The sequence below is a fragment of the Simochromis diagramma genome, unplaced genomic scaffold, assembly GCF_900408965.1.
Source record: "Simochromis diagramma unplaced genomic scaffold, fSimDia1.1 OVJJ01000091.1, whole genome shotgun sequence".
NCBI classification, from domain to species: domain Eukaryota; kingdom Metazoa; phylum Chordata; class Actinopteri; order Cichliformes; family Cichlidae; genus Simochromis; species Simochromis diagramma.
The window spans coordinates 1,692,503-1,712,632 of record NW_024386901.1 but is presented as its reverse complement, the minus strand read 5'-3'; the positions used below and the strand labels follow the sequence as shown (position 1 = coordinate 1,712,632).

Sequence of the window (20,130 nt, the reverse complement as noted above, 5' to 3'; positions counted from 1 at the left end):
ATAAATAATTATCTGACACCCAAAGTTTTAATTTGATGCAAAATGAATAGAAGTCCATTACTGTATATAGTAACTATTAAGTCTAATATATATACCCTAGTAAGCTATAGTACTTTTTCCTTTGGGAAGGTACCATCTGTGCAGTCTGCAATTTTGTTGAAGAAAGATGTTGAATCTATTTAATATTTCTTGAAAAATAATTGATTTCTGTGCATTTTTTTTCACACTGCATCAAATTAAAGTTGATTACGTTGATTAAGCATCATGAGGTGGAGCGTGAGGGGTGGTTCCCTATTTTTTATTTATTTATTTTTGTTGTTGCTGGGAGTTGGAACCCTATTAGTTAGGTTGCTTAATATTTATGCTAAGTACTCTTTAAAATACCAGAATAGGGAGGATGGTGTAGGTTTAAGTTTATTAGATTGATCAGTATTGCTGAACTATGAAATATTTTTTTTTGCATACAGGTATAACAGAATAGCTTTAGTGTAGTTGTTGTTTTAAACTTGAGTATGAACTTATACAAAATGCAGCAAGATATTTAAAAAACAGTTTTGTTGATTAAAAAACACTATATCGGATTCATATCGGTATTGGCAGATATCCAAATTTATGATATCGGTATCGGTATCGGACATAAAAAAGTGGTATCGTGCCATCTCTACTTTTGAGTAGCGCTCTGATTAGCTGACCTCCTTTACAAGCTGACTTATTAAAATATGGATAGAAGTGTTATTTTTTTAGCTTTAAATGTAGCTGTAATGAGCTCTTTATAGACCAGTGTTTTTAAACATCACTTTTGTCATATTTTGGAATTTATTAATCAGATTTCAGTTCCACTAGGTCTCAGGACAGAGACGTATTTTACAGTTTATATTTGGATATTTACACTTACACTTTTTTTAATGCTCGCCTATGTTGTAGTAAGATTAGTAATGACTACCAAGCTGGATTTCAGGAAATTTGAAGACATTTTAAATTCTGGTGCAGTTCTGGATTGCTTACACTCACTTGCCACTTTATTAGACACACCTGTTCAGCTGTGGTAAATGGGCTGATTCACCCATTCACACAGATCCCTGCTAGCATGTTTTTCTGTGCTTTTTCTAAGAGCTTTCTCTCTAACACTTGATGCATCAGAGAGCAACTTGGGGTTCATTATTTTGCACAAGAAGTCTTGCATGCAGTGTGCTGCAGCCAGGGATCAAACTGTTAAACTTCCAACCAATCTGCTGTACCTCTTGATCTACAGTCAGCCGAGAGATGTGTGCAGCAACAACAGAAGATTGGAAAATAAATGTTGCCTAGTCTGAGTCTTGATTTCTGTTGCAACATAAGGATGATAGTGTCAGAATTTGGCAGGAACAGCATGAAAGCATGGATCCATCCTGCCTTGTATCAACAGTTCAGGCTGGTGATTGTGATGATCTGAGCCTGAACCAAACTAGTTTACTTGGAGTTCACTGCACTTAAATGCCTCCACTGTCACCATATCAGGAGATCACGGTGGTGCAGCAGACAAATCTTCAGTAATTGTGTGATGTACCAAAATCTCTGGGGGATGTTTCCAAGCAGCTTGTTAAAGCTACACAAACAATTAAGGATGTTGTGAAGGCAAAAGTGAATCCAACCCATTACAGCAAGGTGTACCTTACAGCAAACTGGCCTCGGTTTCCGAGCAGAGCCATCAAAGGGTGGAGTGTGTCCACACGCTGTTCATTTGTTTGCAATAAATGTTAATGATGATCCTCATCCTGTATCCCACCCTGGTGATAGCCACAAAACTGTCACGCGAAACCACCCTTGTGAACAAATTTCACATTTGACTGGCAAAGTAGTTTCACAAGAGCAACATTTATTGAAATCAATTATATTTTGGTTCTTGTGAATTCCTGCTGGAATTCAGATGTACACAATATACAAAGGGTGCATTTGGTAGCAAATACTCTTTCTATAAAGACAGCAGCAGCAGAATTGGCATGTACAAAAATACACATTTGATTTCCTCACACCACACACCACATACGAAACAACAAGATAATATATTCATATAGAGATTTATACATATATATATATATCTGCATCATAAATATGGAGAACTATACAGGCTGAACACAGTTCTGTAAAGGAGATAATAATATTAATAATAATACAGGACAAAGTACTCTATGAGATCATTTGAAATGGCAGCACATGACAATGGCCTTACTTCTGTGTGTGTGGTCCTGTGAAGAAGCTATGTAAGAGATAACACTGTTTATTACTGGTGCAAACTAACAATAGCTAACATTATCTGTGGGTATGTATTTACATACTTTTCATCACGGTAATAGACAGTGGAATAAGGCCATTTACTGTTAAGTGTCACTATGGAGTCAACACTGCAGCGCTGGAACAAAAAGATCATACATGTATGGACAAAACACACAAACTGGTACATCCAACTCAACATGCACTTGCTCAACAAGGTGTCTCCTTGCGATACCCAAAGGGTCCTGATGAGGATAATTAAGTGCTTTGAAAGCAAAACTAAAAGCGATTTCTCTTTCAGCGGCACTGATTTTCTTTTGGCTCAGGACACGCTGACAATCAGCAATGCTTTCTTTTACACACACACACACACACACACACACACGCAGATATCTTCTCCTTCCAGGTCAGAGATATTAACCAGACTTACTGAGGACGACGCTGTGCTGTGTGTCTGCAGGATGCTTATACGAACACAAAAACTGCCCCCACCGACTCACTGACTCAGACAAACACTTCAGTCACTGGAAAAGAATTAGTTCACTTCATGGTTGCGATCGGTCACGAGCGGCACGAATGTTGCTCAAGTTTTTAATGTTACTGTTTGTACTGTCACGGCCTTCGTTTCCCATCAGCTGTAATGGATGTTCTGCTTGCTTTCTAAACATTTTGCAAGCTTCCCGAACATGAAAAAAAAGGATTTCTTTGTCGTTTCTTTTTCTTACTGCTGACAAGCTCTCCAGACTTTCATCACATGCTGAAAAAGAAACAACCATAGATCTGGAAGGTGCACAAGGACGCGGTGAGAGAAACATTTTGTCCAGAGAAACCAGATTTTTGGTGTTCGAGACGCTACACTGACGCTGCATCTGTACCTCATAAAAATCTTAAACCGCTGATGTACCATTACAGTAGTCAGCAACAGGTTAAAGGAGTATATGAAAAATAATACAATAAAAAGACAGTTGTGTACAAGTTACAATATCACATGAAAGTCAGTCTCCCCTGTACAGTTTGTCTTTCCAAAGTTCCTTTTTACACATACGATTCTTCTGCAAAAAAAAGTTGCTCAAAGTCCTCCAGCCGCGGGTCACTGCACCGCCTGTTCTGCCACTCCTTCTTACCCTGCACAATTGCTAGCGCGACCTCATGACTCCTCTGCAGGCAGGCGTCCACATCCTCTTGACCTTGTGAGGAAAAGTAGTCCCTTACAGCCCTGGTGGCAGAGGGCGACAAGCAGAGGCGCGGCTTGGCGTGGTTATCTGACGCTCTGCCGTCTTGGGGCCGGGCTTTAGAAGCAGGAAGTCTGTCTAAGATAAGGCTGGGGCCGCGGTTAGAGTTCACATTGACCTTAGCAGGCTCAGATGCTCGGCGAGGAAGGGTCTTCCTCCCTCTGTGGATGTCCATGGCAGGAGTTAGAGAGTGGGACTTTTGTCTTTGGAGCACCAGAGTGGTGGCACTCTGTCCAAAGAAAACACCTTTTGGGGGCTGCACGCAGCCACCTTTTGGGGGCTGCACGCAGCCACCTTCAGCCAGCCTCTGTGCGATCTCAGCTCCTGGGTTTGGTTTGAGTTTGTTAGGAGAGGTCTGGTCATGGAGCTGTCTCAGATCTTTGACTGTCAGAGGCTTCTCTGTCGCACCGTAAAAAGGAGAGTGGCTGTGCTGCAGCTGCAGCAGAGCCTGCTGGTAAGATGGAGGGCTGCTTGACCTATGTCTGCAGTTTTGATTTGTCACCATGGCCTCCTGGGCACTGACAGAGAAGCAGTTAGTGGTTGAGAAGGATTTCCCGTTAACCACGGGCAGGTCCTCCTCAGTGTGTCCACTATCGGGCTGCCTTAGCGTCAGGCACCGGTCCTTTTTAAGCCACGTGTTAGGGTGGAGGCCATGAGAGTGAGAAGCACTTTGGCAGGTTCGAGGGGGGTGGGTGGCTTGTGGCCAATGAGCCAGCGCTTCTCTCTGAGGGGGAGAGCTCCTTGAGGACTGCTGTGGGCGTCCAGGAAAAAGGGGGGAGAGAGGAAGGGGTTCATTTAACGGAAGTGGCACATTTGTGGCGTAGTCAGTGGAGTACTGTGAGAAGGCAGAGTCTAAGGAGCTGAGGGAGGAGCCGGTTGGTGAGGTTGCCGGTGAAGACAGACTGGAACAACTGGCATCCAGTCGCAGTGGCGGTGGAGGGGCATGCTTCGTCTTCCTCCGCCCGCTGTTCTGGATTTTGACTCCTCTCTTCTCACAGCCATCCTCTCCCTCCTCTTTCAGCTGCAGCCCGTTCAGCCCCTGTTCAAGAAAAACCTCATCCACATCTGCTTCCCCCTCCATGGCAGCATCGTAGCTCGCCTTCCTCACTGACGGGTGGCGGTTATCAGCATGAGCCAACACCATGCTTGAACTCGGCATGCTAGCCAGGGCTAAGGCCGGTTCTGAGCTCCTCCTCAGTCTCCTAGGACCCTGCGACGAGCCGTTGGCGTGGCGTACGCGAGGCTGTCGAACCACGGGACTGAACCTACTGGGTCTGGCCAGAGGCGGGAGCTGCAGCAAAAGGTTAGAATCGGGGTCAGGTTCGGGGTCGCCATCACTGAGCGTGATGACAGAGTCACGGCTGCAGCTGTCCGGCTTGTCTTTGTCGCGAAGCGGAAGCTGTTCCTGGAAGGGAGACTCGGGATCATCGTTCAGCTCGTTCTCCAGACTGTCGTAAGACGAGTCGTTCATCTGGAAGGACGACACATCTGGGAAGAAAAGGAGAAAACATGGTTCACTTTATTAGCAATTAGCAACAGTGCTATTTTTCACTGTAAAGAGTCGCTTTAACTGATTGGTTGCCATTGCTAGAGGACAAAAAAAAAGATTCAATTAACTGAGAGCATTTCCTGAGCTGAATGAACAAAGTCACAGTTCACTGGTGCACATGAGGAGAACAGAGGACAAAGCATATCTCTGCTATGTGCTTTTTGACCCCCGGTGGTTACTTACAGCATGAGGAAGAGCTAACAGCATGAATGAGGATATTCAGTGCTATCTTAATCATGTGATCCTGGCAATCATTGAAATTACTGCAGATCAATTTGTTGACCCCACTCAACATGACTTAAAGCTCCTGGGCAATTCAGCTGCACCCACACAGAGCAAGCTAGTCAGTCCCAAACCACCTTGATGCAACACAGTGAGGCTTTATCAGTACTTTTTCAGATAATAAATAAAGGATCCTTTATCCCACACACACAAAACACACACACTTGACCTTTAGAACAAATGTGACACAAGAACATCGTCTCCATGTGCATCTGTTTTTCTTTTATGTTTTTTCACAGGACTAGCTGTGCTAAAAACCCTCCTAGAACAAAGCTTTGCCACAAGAGAGTCATCAACTCCAGGCATTTATTTTGGGTTAAAATACATTTTCAGAATAACCAGTTAAATCTTAGATAGTAACGCTTAAAATGTTTGGTGGTTTTGCCCCCAAAATAAGGTTTAACAGGCTTTTCTTTCTTTTTTTTACCAGCAGGTTATACAACTACATGTGCAACAACATTAGTGGCTTTTTCAGTTTCAGTTGATGGTAGGGGCGAGCGTGCAGAGTATTGTGGAATTTTACCATCTTATGCGTCAATGGAGTAGACTCAATTCAAGATTTTTTTAATGCCACACCTCTCCCTGTAATAGCTCTGGCTGTGCGGTTTCAGTTTGCATTTATTAAGTCAGAAAACTGAAAGCAAAAGAAACCCAAATTGCAAAATCTGTAAATGTTTCCATTACAGTTGCAGCCTGTTTTTTTTTTTTTTTATGGGATCAGACTCTTTAACAATGTAGGAATCAAGTCTCAATACTAAGCACTTTATTAGAGAGCAGTATTTTCTATACCTCTTGGCTTTTTTGTCACTGTCTCGGCCATTCTTAACAGTTTTTTCCTACAAGCTTATACAACTAAACTGGATCACAAAATCATAAAATGTTAAGAAAAAGCCTGTACATCCTAATTAACTGTTTTTAAATTAAATTCCCACTGATATTCTGTCCTTTCTTTATTGTCTGGCCTAAATCTCAGTTCTTACCAGATCCATGGTCGCTGCTGCTGCTCTTCTGGCTGAAGGTTCTGAAGAGTGATGTGACGTCCCCCAGGAGGGTGCTGCAGTTCTCTATTAGGAAGCGAACAAGCTCACAAACCTGCAGGAACAAACAGCGCCTGATTATTTCATGTTGTCACCAACATCTTCACTTTGCTCTACTTCGGTGGCAAACGATTAGTTTTCACTCTTATAGATTAAGAGGTGTTTGTGTTTACAGATTCATTTGCTGAAGCTGGACCTCACGGAAACAGCCAGTTCAGCCATCATTTAGCAACACAGAAAGTTTACTGTTATGTGTCTGTGCAATACCGATCGGACTCACAAACTGCAACGTGAAACACAAAACGTGGCGTCGTGACTAGGTTGCACCAGCCGACAGCTTGTGTTTTCCATCCTGGGGCACAAAGACATTTATGTCTAAGTCAGTTGCCATGTGGTCCAATAAAAGCGATGTAGAGGCAAATCAAATCAAATCAAATCACTTTTATTGTCACATCACATGTGCAGGTACATTGGTACAGTACATGTGAGTGAAATTCTTGTGCGCGAGCTTCACAAGCAACAGAGTTGTGCAAAATACAATAACGTAAAACAAGCAAAATATAAGAATGGCTACATCTGAAACTAATAAATATATGTACAATATATATATATGCATACAGTATATGCATTTCTGGATGTGTATACTAAATATGTTTTTCTGCGTGTGTGTGTGTGTGTGTGTGTATGTATACATATTTTACAAATTAGAGTAAACAATAAAATAAAATATATAAAATATACAGAGTTGAGACATGTGCAAAACAGTGGCATTACTGTACAGTATGGAGTGCATAATGTTAAAGTTCCAGTAGTGAAGCTGAGGTGTCTATGACGTGTTCAGCAGTCTGATGGCCTGATGGAAAAAGCTGTCTCTCAGTCTGCTGGTACGGGACCGGATGCTGCAGAACCTCCTTCCTGATGGAAGTAGTCTGAACAGTTTATGGCTGGGGTGACTGGAGTCCTTGATGATCCTCCCCGCTTTCCTCAGGCAGCGCTTCCTGTAGATGTCTTGGAGGGAGGGAAGCTCACCTCCAATTATCCGTTCAGAGCACCGCACTACTCGCTGGAGAGCTTTGCAGTTGTAGGCGGTGCTGTTGCCATACCAGGTGGTGATGCATCCAGTGAGGATGCTCTCAATGGCACAGCGATAGAAGGTCCTGAGGATGCGGGGGCTCATGCCGAATCTTTTCAATCTCCTGAGAAAGAAGAGGCGCTGCTGCGCCTTCTTCACTGTTTTGTTTGTGTGTACTGACTATGTAAGATCCTCAGCCAGATGTACACCAAGGAACCGGAAGCTGCTCACTCTCTCCACAGCAGCGCCGTTGATGGTGATGGGGGTGTGTACTTCTCTGCACCTCCGGAAGTCCACTATCAACTCCTTTGTCTTTGCGACGTTGAGGGTGAGATGGTTGTCTTGACACCAGTGGGTCAGGGCGCTGACCTCCTCCCTGTAAGCCGTCTCATCACCGTTGGTGATAAGACCCACCACTGTAGTGTCGTCTGCAAACTTCACAATGATGTTGGAGTTGTTAGTGGCCATGCAGTCGTAGGTGTAGAGTGAGTATAGGAGAGGGCTCAGTACACACCCCTGTGGAGCACCAGTGTTCAGTGTGACGGGGGATGAGGTGATGCTGCCCAGTCTGACCACTTGGCGTCTGTCAGACAGGAAGCTAAGGATCCAGCTGCAGAGGGAGCTGCTCAGTCCTAGATCCTGCAGTTTCCTGTCCAGCTTCGAGGGAACGATGGTATTGAATGCTGAGCTGTAATCTACAAACAGCATTCTCACATACGTGTCTCTCTTCTCCAGGTGTGACAGGGCAGTGTGTAGTGTCAGGGCTATGGCATCATCAGTGGACCTGTTGTGGCGGTATGCGAACTGTAGAGGGTCCAGTGAGTCGGGTAGTGCAGAGCAGATGAAGTCCCTGACCAGCTTCTCGAAGCATTTGCTCACGATGGGGGTCAGGGCTACAGGTCGCCAGTCGTTCAGTGAGGAGATGGTGGAGGATTTGGGTACAGGGACGACGGTGGCCATTTTGAAGCAGGCCGGGACTACAGACAAACAGCATTCTCGCATACGTGTCTCTCTTCTCCAGGTGTGGAGCAGAATCGGAGCAGAAAGAGGTCTGCCTGCTGCCACCACATCCCAGGCGGTGTGTAGGTACCAACTGCTGATTTCATTTGAAATTACTGACACAATCCATTTTTAATAAGACTAAAAACCGGAGTTTTGTGCAGCCATGGTCGTGTGAACGGCCTGTGTCAAATTTTTAACTTGATACTTGTACTTGATGCACATTCTGCAGACATGTAAGTATTTTTAGATCTCACACCTTTCTATTTATCCAATAGCATTTAAAAGTGTAGATTTTCACAGCACCCTGATACATTTCTGATCTTTTACATTGCTACGCTCCTGCAAGATCGCTGAGGTCTGCAGATCAATTGCTCCTGGCTGTCCCGAGGTCCAGATTAAAGCACAGGGGAGATCCGGCCTTTGCTGTAACTGATTCAAAACTGTGGAACAAACTGCCCCTTCACACCAGGACCTCACCAAAATTGGACACTTTTAAAACCCATCTGAAAAGACACTTTTATTCCTTGGCTTTTAAATCAGAATGAGTTTGTATTACTTTTATCTTATTTCTTACTCAAATCTTCTAATTTTATGATTCTTTTTCTTAACTCCCTATGTTTTTATTTCTTTTAATTATCTTAATTGTGCAGCACCTTGGTCAATGGTTTTTGTTTTAAATGTGCTATATAAATAAATTTGACTTTGACTTGACAGAAAAGCAGGAAACGGGTCACACAGATGCTCAGAACAACGTCTGAGAAGCAGAGCGCTTAAACTTGTGTGTGGTTGTTAATACTGTAGCTACTGACTTGTGATATCACTGCTCTATGATATAGTGACCCAAATAACTTTGTGGCACTGTTTTCAAACAGCTGTCAAAAGCTCTTTTTAACATTTTTTTTCCATATTATCATTTTGGGGAAACATTTCTTTTCATTTGCTTGCGTTGATGTCAACCTCCACAGTGAGCGGGAAAACATCGACTCCCTCTCCTCCGTCCATTCCTTCTTACCAGCCCTGGAAAATGTCCTGATAATACTGGCTATGACATCATCAGTTGGCTTTGATACCGAATACAATGTAGGTGTAGTTTTTTCCCCATTTTGTGTGCTTTTGTGGGGTTTTTTTTACTTAAAGCCAATCACGACTTTTCGCAGCAAAACCACGGCCACAAATGTCACAAAGGGGCAAGAATCTTTGAAAGGGATCCAAATACCAGTCGTTCGCCGCTGAACGACTAATTTAAGCACATTCAGTTGATGTTTTCAAACACTGTAACGCTGTCTGTGCTTTATGAGTTTTATCAGCCCAGTTGGAATCCATCCTCAAACAAATCACACTACTTGGCAGAAACCGCTGCCTTTAAAACTAAACAGACAAAATTTACACACATGACGTCCTGTGACACAAATAGTTGGCAAACGCCAGGGCCACTGGGAAATTTCCACTGAAATCTGCCTGATGTGTACATAAATAAGCCTGTGACACTATGGAAATACTGCGCCGGTAAACACTCATTTGTTTGTTTGTGGGCCAGATGTTGTCTGGTCTGTGTCTGCACGGTGTCCGTATGCGCCAGAAAACCGTCGTCTGTCCAAACAAGGAGTAATCAGGCTGTGCTAAAAAGTCATTTAACATGGTTTTCTTTCCTCTAAACCCAGCGTTTTATTAAAGCTTGAAAAAAATCCACTTTTTAAACTACCACTCACAGTTTATTTATTTACATTTAAGCTAGCAGATGATGGATGATGAGCTGTACATTCAGAGTTATGTAACGCAATGAACTCCACAACTGTTTCTTTGAAGTGTTCAGGAAGCCAATCATCATCACAAACAACTTTAGTTGAGGTCATACATGCACGCTATCAATCAAACGGTGGCGTTCGTGATCAACAGCACCCAGTCAATCTGAATTATGTCCCAAATCCGTCTGTTTACAAATGAAACATCATTTAAAACTGGATGATGTGGTTATTTATGACTCGTTGAACTAGTTTTTTTATTTCTATTTTCTATAAAAGGAGTCATATTGCAGTTGCTCACAGTTTGCTGCCGCAAAGTCCTGGAGGGTAAATTGCTCTTCCAGCAAACTCGGGTCAGGTTTTTAAAGAAGACAACTAAACATGTGTGAACAGGGTGCGAGTTTTGGGAACTTGCGATCAATATACAGGACCTGCCGCAGTTCCAACCACCAAAAACAAAACAAGTCCCTGCCAGACCTTGGCAATGATTTACATAGATCTTGTTGCAAATCTCTCCCCTGACACTGACTTTTTACATCTGCATGGGAGGCAACAGAAAGGTAATTGTTGATTTTCAAACAGAGCTAACATTAGACGGGTATTTAAAGTTGATCCGCCTCCAATATTTTGGATATAACATATCTGATCAAGACTTTTTAAATAACCCAACACTGACAACCTAGGTTTCTTTGGAAAGGAGGAATTGGTGCCATATGGCCATGATAAAACACCTAGACCTTGGATTCCTTCTTTTTGTTCTCGTTAGATACTGGATCTATAGATCTATCTATGGATAATGGCATTAATAAAATTTAAATATTACAGAAAACAGGTGAGAAAGATCCTCCAACCGTGTTATGGGTGTTGACTTTGCATAGTATGTCAACCAGAGGGCAACTTCCCTGTTGGCAACACGCGTGTTTCGAATGAAGCAAATAATTAGCTGATATAAACCAGCAGCGTAAATAGGAGGCTAGCATCAGGAAGGTGTAAAAATCTACCCAGAATCAAATCTGTGCATTCATCCACTGTGGCGACACTCAGCATTCCTCACCGTCACCCAGTGAGAGTGAGCACTGCTACGTGATGCAAAGCACTGAACAAAAGGAGCCTGTGGGCATCCAGGAGACTTTCACTTATTCATCCATCAGCAGCCCATTCAGAACCTCTTGTTCACCTCAGTGAGATGTCATCTTTAACTCTCTCAAGCATTCAGAAAACCAGGAAATACGAACTCTATGCATCATTCACAAAATATGTATCTGTTGCATGAACTGCAGATTCCTACTGTCAGAGTATACAATAGTACTGCAAGATTTGGAAGAAATCTTCCAGTATTTGGGCGTGTATGTGCGTAAAAATGCTGCAACTGTGCACGCTGGAAAACCATCCGTGCAGCATTCTGAGCTGGGTATCACTTTTCTGTGATTTTACTATAATATAGAAAAGCAAAACAAAGCAGAAGAAAAGCAAAAGTTGCATTCTCCAGAGCCAAGCCTGAGGAAAAACAACTTACTTCTAAATGATTTATCTCTTCCTGTCTCCATTTAAAGTTAGACGCAAACTGCATTTACCTCAGATGCTCTTTAAGGGATATGTTCAGCCAAAAACCTTTAAATTATATGCTTCATGAAAGCAGGAGGGACACGAAGGCTAAACTGAACTGGCCAACAGTGAGCACAGACATGTCCTTGGAAAAGGTTGAAAACCGGCCAATACACATCCACGATCCCCCCCAAAAAAGTTTTAAATTGGCCCCTGTCTTTGACTGCAAGGTGGGAATGCTGAAAATTTGTTCCCCCCCCCAGAAAATAGCCGCCTGTGCTCGAGACGAACACACAAATATGCGGTGTGCGAGAGGGAAAGTGTTATCAGGGGAGTATTTGTGAAGCTGATATTTAAGTATTTGTGGGTGATGAGGGTATTTTTTGCCAACGAGCACTTATGTGAGTGTGTGTGTGTGTGTGTGTGTGTGTGTGTGTGTGTGTGTGTATGGAGAGAGAAAGAGGGTGTTTCAGTGACACAATTTTCCACAAAAACATCCCAGTCCTCAGATTCTGTAGGAAATTCTTTGCGTGTTTTCTCAAATGAACCTCAACCACTTCTAGACAAACACGCACGCACACACACGCGCGCGCACACACACACACACACACACACACACACACACACACACACACACACACACACACACACACACACACAGATTGGAAAAGATAAGCAAAACAGCCACCCAGTGAGATTATGTGTAACTAAATAACTGTAACTTTCCAAACAGACCACAAATCAGCAGACTTTGTATGCTTAGGGTTTCAGTGACTATATGATGGGCTCTGGTGGGCGAGGGGCCTTCCTATGTGGGCTCTGGCTGTAGAATTAAGCCATTCCAGGCCAGAATGGCTGGCTAAGACATACGGTTGCTTCACTGCAGACTTCACTTTATATACACAAAAATACAGAGAAACTGCAGTGATATTCATGCAGACTCTACTCCAACATTGTCACAAAGTAGTTCGAGAGGTAAATTAAATTTCCTGTTTTTGTTCTTGTTTTTCTTTACAATTAACGAGAATTAACCCCGGTGACACTCACCAAACTAGATGCTGTGCATGTTTCTCTATACGAGAAGCTAAACTTGCCGAGTCTTGTTCTAAACTCGGGGATTTGAAGCTTAGCTGAATGTAAGAGGCTTATGAGTAACTGTCAAAGATCACATGTGAATGAGACTGACAGTGCGCGTCTGTGGGACGGGGGTTTGCGTGTGCGTGACTGCTGTGTGGCAGTGGGTCAGCTCCTGATCTGAGGTGGGCAGTCACGTCCACGGGGAAAGCCTTCAGTCTGCAGACAAATGGCTCTCGGCCTGACGTGAAGTATGCATGTGAGCACTTAGTGTACGTATACACCTGTGTCAGTGAAGCCTCTGTAACATAACTGTCAGTCAAATTCAGGTCTCTGCTTGGTCACGAGCAGTTTGCTTCTGTTTTTTCCCTCCAAATGTTAAATTCCTCGCACTCTGCAAACTGCCTGTGGAAGCAGATCAGAGCACTTTGGCTTTTTGAGAAACGCATTTTCTTGCGAGCGGGATGATAACAACGATACTACTCTAATCTCTATACATTAAGAAAATTTAGCGGCAGGCAGCAGATCTCAGGGTAGTATGTAGATGGGAAACAAAGGAAGTAGGTCTCCTTGCTCTGTGTAACCTAATCCTCCTATTAGCACCTCTGAAAGTCTTTAAGTTTCATGCTGTGTCTCGTTTATTTTGCATGTACAAAAACCAAAGTGTAGAAATTTGTGGTTTTTCCAGAGGTTCTGTGCAGAAGTATTTCTTGGCCCCGAGCAGGCAAACTGCTCCGCTGTTACACTGAGACTCATATTACTCCAACAAACATCTCCCTCAACTCTCAGCAAGAAGGCTGGATAAGCGTTTCCCCCAACATGTCACATTATTGTACTAAATGTGACCAGCCAAGTTAAAGATTTTATATTTGGATAAGTCTCTAAAGCAGGGGTAGGCAACTCCAGGCCTCGAGTGCCGGTGTTCTGCAGGTTTTAGATGTCCTTGATCCAACACAGATGATTTAAATGGCTAAATTACCTCCTCAACATGTCTTGAAGTTCTCCAGAGGCCTGGTAATGAACTTATCATTTGATTCAGGTGTGTTGACCCAGGGTGAGATCAAAAACCTGCAGGACACCGGCACTTGAGGCCTGGCGTTGCCTACCCCTGCTCTAAAGTGTCCATAGGCCTGTCCCGTCTCACCTTTTTAGTGGCCTCCCCTTCCATCTCAGGGGTGCTTGGCGCCGGAGACCAGAGCATGCTGGGAGCAATGCAGACAGACAGGTTGAAGGCGTTCATCTGGTTGTCGTCGGCACTGCCCTGTATGCAGTGGAGTACCGCGATCACGTGTCGCAGCAGAAGCAGATTGTCACTGGGAAGGAGGTGGAGGAGCCTAATGGGAGTGGGGCAGGAAATGACGGGAGGAGATGAGATCAAACACATTACGAAAAACATCCTCGGTCCCTGCTTCTTCCTTTCAGTACGGCTGCTTGTTTCTGCCCGGACGAGAATTTCCACTGTTGCTTTTTCTCCTAAGCAGAAGGAATTTTGTTTGTTGCTACTGGAAATACACACATCCCTGCTCTCTGTTTTTAGTTCTCATTCTAAACATAAACTGTAGGTAATTAAAGGAAAAAACCAACAGCGTCTAAGGTGTTGCTCTACCACAGGCCACCAGAACAGCCATTTATTCAATCTTTCCTGTCCTGTGTTGCTGACTTATGTAAAATGCGCGTAGGATTTGCATCTTCTTGTCAGACACTGACAGCTATACGATTAGCAGGACGATCACGGCCTTAGATATCGCATGTTTTAGGATTTCAAGAGAGATCTCTTACCTCTGGACAGCTGGTATCCTCTCCTCTCCTCCTTCCATCGCTTCCATCCACTGGTCATACAGGTCCACGCACAGCATGCTGCCTGGGATATTTCGCAGGAAGTCCTGTATGCAAAACGTTTATAAGTGAAGCTGAAGAATGCCTTATACTGACAGACAGGCATTATAGACTGGAAACAACTGTCAAAGGGATTTTTGCTGCTCTCACTTTTTTATGGCTTCATCTGTGGTTGTGGTTCTTTCGATCCTAGCTTGGTGGTCGTATAATAATCACTGAAGAAATCCAATTATGTTAGTGCATTTTTACTTGTGAAATTAAAGTTAGGCTACTGGCACAACAGGTAGGAGTTGTGATGATTGCTGACAGTGATATATCTTCCTCAAGGATACTTTAGCATGCAGACTGGAGCAGCCAGGGATTGAACCGGTAGACTAGTAAATGACTTCCTCTCCGTCCTGCAATTTAAAGGGCTACAGCCACCCCTTTATATCACAGGAGGCTGACAATCCTTGCACTCTATGTGGAAAACAAGTGAAACAAAATTTCAAAAGGGAGCTGGACCATCTCTAAAAAAAAAAAAATAAATGAAGAAGAAGAAGGCCCGAGCTACTCCCTGGATGCCCGACTGTATGACAGCCGTTTGGCCTGGATCCTGAACAATGCTGCACCTTGTGTGTGTGACTGGCCGCCTGCCTGGCTATGCAGAGACAGATTATCCTGTCTGGACTAAGGTGACTTTGGACCAACATCAGTCGTGCCTGTTTTCAGTTTCAAACAAGAAAGAGAGACGGGGGAAGAGCTGTGTGTGTGTGGTTACCTTGAGGACAGCGGCGATGACGAACACAGACTGGTGTGTGATCTCCGCGTCCTCGCTCCCACTGTCCAGCCTGTCTCGGAGCTCCCGGCAGGCTTTTGCTCCAGCTGAACGCCTGAAGACGCCTCTGGTGTATGGCCCCTCCAGGTACAGAAATGCCAGCATGTCCTTTGGGGGAACATCGAAACAGAAGGTTACCAACTTGTTCAGTTTAATAACAATGTCATTTGATGAAACAGGAGAACTTAATGTCAGAGATTACACAAGCGGGAGCTTAGGAAACAGGCCCTAATGGCAGAAGGCATTTCATTCCACTGAGGTCTTAATTGCAAAGAATTCCTGCCAGAATTTTTATCTCGATTTCAATTCGGCACCTCCCTTTAACAGATTCTTCTGTGGACCAACAGGAGGAACGTGTCTGAATCAGTGTTTCTACAAAGAACGAAAGAAAGACGTCTCTCTTAGAGGACACCTCAGTGAGAGGGTCACTCACTCCCAATAAGAAGAATGTGTACATTAAAATATATTCTGTTTCCAGGAAAAAAAAATCTGATTTAATCTAAAATGGAAAATGGGTCCGCCAATTATTTTAAGTGGTTGGTGGATGTATTAAAGTCATAGAATAGTAAGATTGCAGCAGTAGAAGTCAAATAAAATGCTCCTAAAAATAATCTGCTTTCTCACACCCTCAAGTCTCTCGTTCCCTAACTAAACAGTCAACCTGTGTTCCCTCAAGTCAGGGTCCTGACCCCTGTTATGTGAACTCCACTCGGCTTACCATGACAGGTTTAGGCAGGCCGTTTTCTGGAGAGCAGATGGAGCTCAAGGGCTGTCCGAACAGCCGACCGTGAGCGGCGGAGAGCAAGGTTGGGGACAGGGGCACGCCGTCCAGCTGTGTGCTCGAACCTCTCCAGAAAGGCCAATTGATCAGAGATCTCTTTCTCTTAAAAGACTTCTGCTGACCAGGCTCTGTGGGTAGGAAAATAAAAATAGAGGAAGGAGAACTTTAGTTTGAGATATAATCAAACTTTTGTTGTTGAGTAATGGATGGCGAATGCGCCCCAAGGTACGTTCAGGAAACCAAACTGTTTGATTCACATAGCTTCAAAAGTGCAGACTCAGAAACTGTTTCGTAATGTTTACTTTTGTGGGCTTGAATTTCGGGCAGAACTGCTTACGAATTGCCCATCAGCATCAGATGCAGGAGCTTTTCATCATGCATCATGCTAACGCGCTGCTCATGGTTGAGAAATGAAAACCAATGAAAGCAGATGTGATAGACGATGGTTTACTCTGTTTACTCATGCGGGTGCGTTTAACAAAACCTCATAGCGAGCTGATATAGGTCACATCTCTGCTTTCCTGTCTCAATAAAGGCTAAAAAGAACATGTGCATGTGACTGCGTGTTCCCTTTCCTAAGTTTTTGCACAGCAGTGCAAAGGCACAATGTCTGCCTGTGTAGTTCAAGCACCAGCTCAGCATGTTTTTGCATAGCACGTGTGCACTGAAGTGCCTATAAATAAGAATGTACATTTACTTTAGCGTGTAATTAGACATCTAAAATAAACAAGCAGTTTAAAAAGCTAGTTTTAGCATGATTAACTCCCGTGGAGCGCATTAGAATTACAATTAGCTGCTAAACAGAAGAAATGTATATTTAATAATGACTTAATTTCTTTGTGTTTTGGACTGCTGATTAAATAAAATGTCACTCCGGGCTGAAATGCATTTCAAAAACCTTGATTCATATCACAAATGTTATGATAATGACTCATTCGTCACTAATTGTGGCAGCACTGCCTTTCTGAGCCACCGCCGACGTTTTTAGACGGGCAAAATGTGCAAACAGTGCATTAAATCTCTTAAAGGGCCATTGTAGTGAAATGTAATTGTAGCAGCTTTGAATTGCCAACAATCTTGAAATGATAACATTTATGTTATTAAGCGTCGGTGATTTGTATCCAAGGGTGGGACTCAACCTAACAAACAAAAGATTCTTTCGGTGGGCGGGGGACCCATCGGCCCCGAAAGGGCCCTCAGAATACACGGCATACCTCACATAGAATTCATTATTTAACAATCTGCCGTGGCATGATGCCCAAATACACTCTGGAACAAAGTTCAACAGTAACAGATTTACTGGCCTGTTCTGGCACTTCTCAGCAGGCCTTCCCCATCACTGAAAAAACATGACCTTGGTGTAAATCAGGTGTTACATCATTACGGCTCTCGAGGCACGGAACCATTTTAGAGACAGTGGAATGAGGAAACAGATACAGACGACATGTCTGGGTGGGCAGTCTCTGTCATCTTACACTAATCTTCTACTGTGTTATAAAACAGGTGCTAGAAGTTGTATTTCTCTTCATTGACAATGAAATTACCACAGACATGACTACACAGTGACGTCAGTGTCCTGTAATAGAAACCCCAGATTACAGGTGCTGACATGTTAGTAGTTTACTTATTTCATTTTTAGGCAAATGGAATAATCTTTCATCTTTGCATAAATGCAATAATTCTATTCGATTCTTAGTTTTTCCAAATAACCAAATCAACACTGCAGTGTAGCTAGCTCCAGAGGATGGGCCAACCTGGCTCTGTCAGTGTTGCCAACTTAGCAACCTTGTCGCTATACTTTGCGAGTTTTCAGACCCCCTTAGTGACTTTTTTTTTTCCAAAAAAGCGACTAACGACAAATATGGCGACTTTTGCTGGTGTTATTAGGAAGACGTGTGACCACTTTTTGACGTGAAAGCACGTATCGCTCTTACTCTCAACAAGCAGCGGTGCTACCGTGGGCACCTCGCCCGTGCCGAAGCGCTCACAGGCGGCGGATAGTCCTCACGCAACACTCCCCCCCAGCTGCTGTCAGAGCAGGAGACGTTCACCCCTACGCATCCTGCAAATGAATCTCCAGTGAGCGAAGCCGCTGCTCCAGCCCTGACTGTAATGACGTCAGTTCTTCTTTTACTCTTACTTTTTGTGGATCACAAGCTTTAAACCTACTTAAAACACACACACACAGACTTTTTTGTGTGTCTATGTGTGTGTGTAACTCCGCCAGAGGGCTGTTTTGGGTCACAAGCCCGGATAAAGGAGGAGGGTTGGAATGACTAAAAAAACAATAATTGCTAAAAGAATTTAATTTGTAGTTCCAAATATATTCAGAATGCATTTAGGGTGTTTTTTACTCACTTTACGTCTCTTCCAGGATGCTATTTCTCTCTCCTAAAAGTTAGGTTACAATTACATAAGCATGACAAATTATGCAAATTAGGCAATGATGTCATTTAGCGACTTCTAGCGACTTTTAGGACAGCCAATAGCGATTTTCCTTACTGAGGAGTTGGCAACACTGGGCTCTACTGAACTGTAGGAAATGAATGCTTTGACAAGCAGACTTTAAGCCACTTCCAAGGGTGGACATGCCAGTAATATGGTTCATATTGTAATGGGAACATAGAAAATCTCTTCTTGCAGTTGAATGCACAACAATACCTGTTTTTATAGGTCTAGTACAAAATCTTAGCTCATTTTTCAAGTGCTGAGACAGCATAGATCTGTGTTGCTGTGTGCAGTGGTTCTTTATCCACGTTCAGCCTCACTCTCTGTTGCTGCCATGAGCCACCTCAAAGGCTTTTTGTCCAGTTACAGTATCTCCCCAGTAGACTGGCACAAACTGGACATGAAGCATGTTGGGGAACAACTGGAGGAGTTTTATTTGTCATACACCCGCTAGTTGTTAAACATGTACAATTTCCTGTGTGATTGTTTGAGAATAAATGGCTGAAATGAGGCTTTTGTCAGGGCTACAAGCCAGTAAACACATATTCGTTAGCTTTCTGGTTGGGCGTGAGCAATTAGGCATGTATGGTGGCGGGGCTGTTATGGAGAGATTACGTAAGACCCTGTTGAGCCTGAAGCAAAGGAATCTGAGGCAAAGCTTGCGGTTGGCAAACTGGAGCCTACTTGACTGGAAAACACACATTTTTTTTCTCCTCTGCTTCTTCCTGCCACTAAACCTCATCATGTCCTTTTTCCATCCTGGTCTCCGTACCCGCAGTTCATCCTCACTCCTGTCCACCGTCATGTTGTTTTTCTTCCTCCTAATTTATCCGTACCTCTCCGCTTTAAGGTCCAAGTTTCAGTCTTTTGGTCTGCAAATCCTTTCTCTCTCTGCCATAGTTGTCTGTTTCTTTTTCCTTCACCTCTACTGACCTTCCACACTTACTCAATAGCTGTGTCATCTCTTTCTACTTTCCATCTTCCTATTCCCACATTTATCCGGTCCTTCTGGGGTTTCTTCCTCTTTGTCTGTCCGATGTTTTTCTTATTTTGACACCGCATCTGTTCCAACCCCTGCTGTAACCCACCGCTCCATTAAAATGCTCTTCCCACCGTCGATGACGCCTTTTTCCCCTTCTTGTCCACCTGCTGATTCAAACTGAGGACTAACAAACACGACGGTAACCTCAAAGACGAGCACAAACATACTGAAACGTTTTATATAAGTGGAACTCGCTCTGGGAAGTACTTTCAGTTCTGTATTAATACTTCTGTATCCTCATATTTCCTCTTGTGGTTTCACAGAGAGTTAGATTTATGGATGGATTCTTCACAGTGACCAACCATGTACTCAGAAAACCTAAGCTGCCACGGTAATGACAAAAACAACAATGTTTACTTCTCTCACTTCATGAATCTTCCGTGGTGCATGAAGGGCCATCATCAGAATGCTACCGTTTTAA

The 20,130-nt window shown here is 43.5% G+C and overlaps 1 protein-coding gene across 2 annotated transcripts in view; it reads right to left on the bottom strand.

Moving 5' to 3' along the window:
• Nucleotides 1-20,130, bottom strand: part of arhgap20 (Rho GTPase activating protein 20) — a 45,530-nt gene that overhangs the window by 10,358 nt on the left and 15,042 nt on the right. The window contains exons 10-15 of one of the 2 annotated variants that reach the window (XR_005696238.1): nt 16,157-16,347; nt 15,382-15,546; nt 14,565-14,668; nt 13,930-14,119; nt 6,294-6,405; nt 2,610-4,970 (exon numbers count right to left, since the gene is read on the bottom strand). Coding sequence is in view for 1 of the 2 variants with exons in the window: in XM_040034731.1 (XP_039890665.1) it covers nt 3,286-4,970; nt 6,294-6,405; nt 13,930-14,119; nt 14,565-14,668; nt 15,382-15,546; nt 16,157-16,347 (2,447 nt within the window). In the remaining variant the exon portion in view is untranslated. Of the gene's footprint in view, nt 1-1,835; nt 4,971-6,293; nt 6,406-13,929; nt 14,120-14,564; nt 14,669-15,381; nt 15,547-16,156; nt 16,348-20,130 lie in introns of those variants that run through there. The other variant, XM_040034731.1, reaches the window with a different exon arrangement.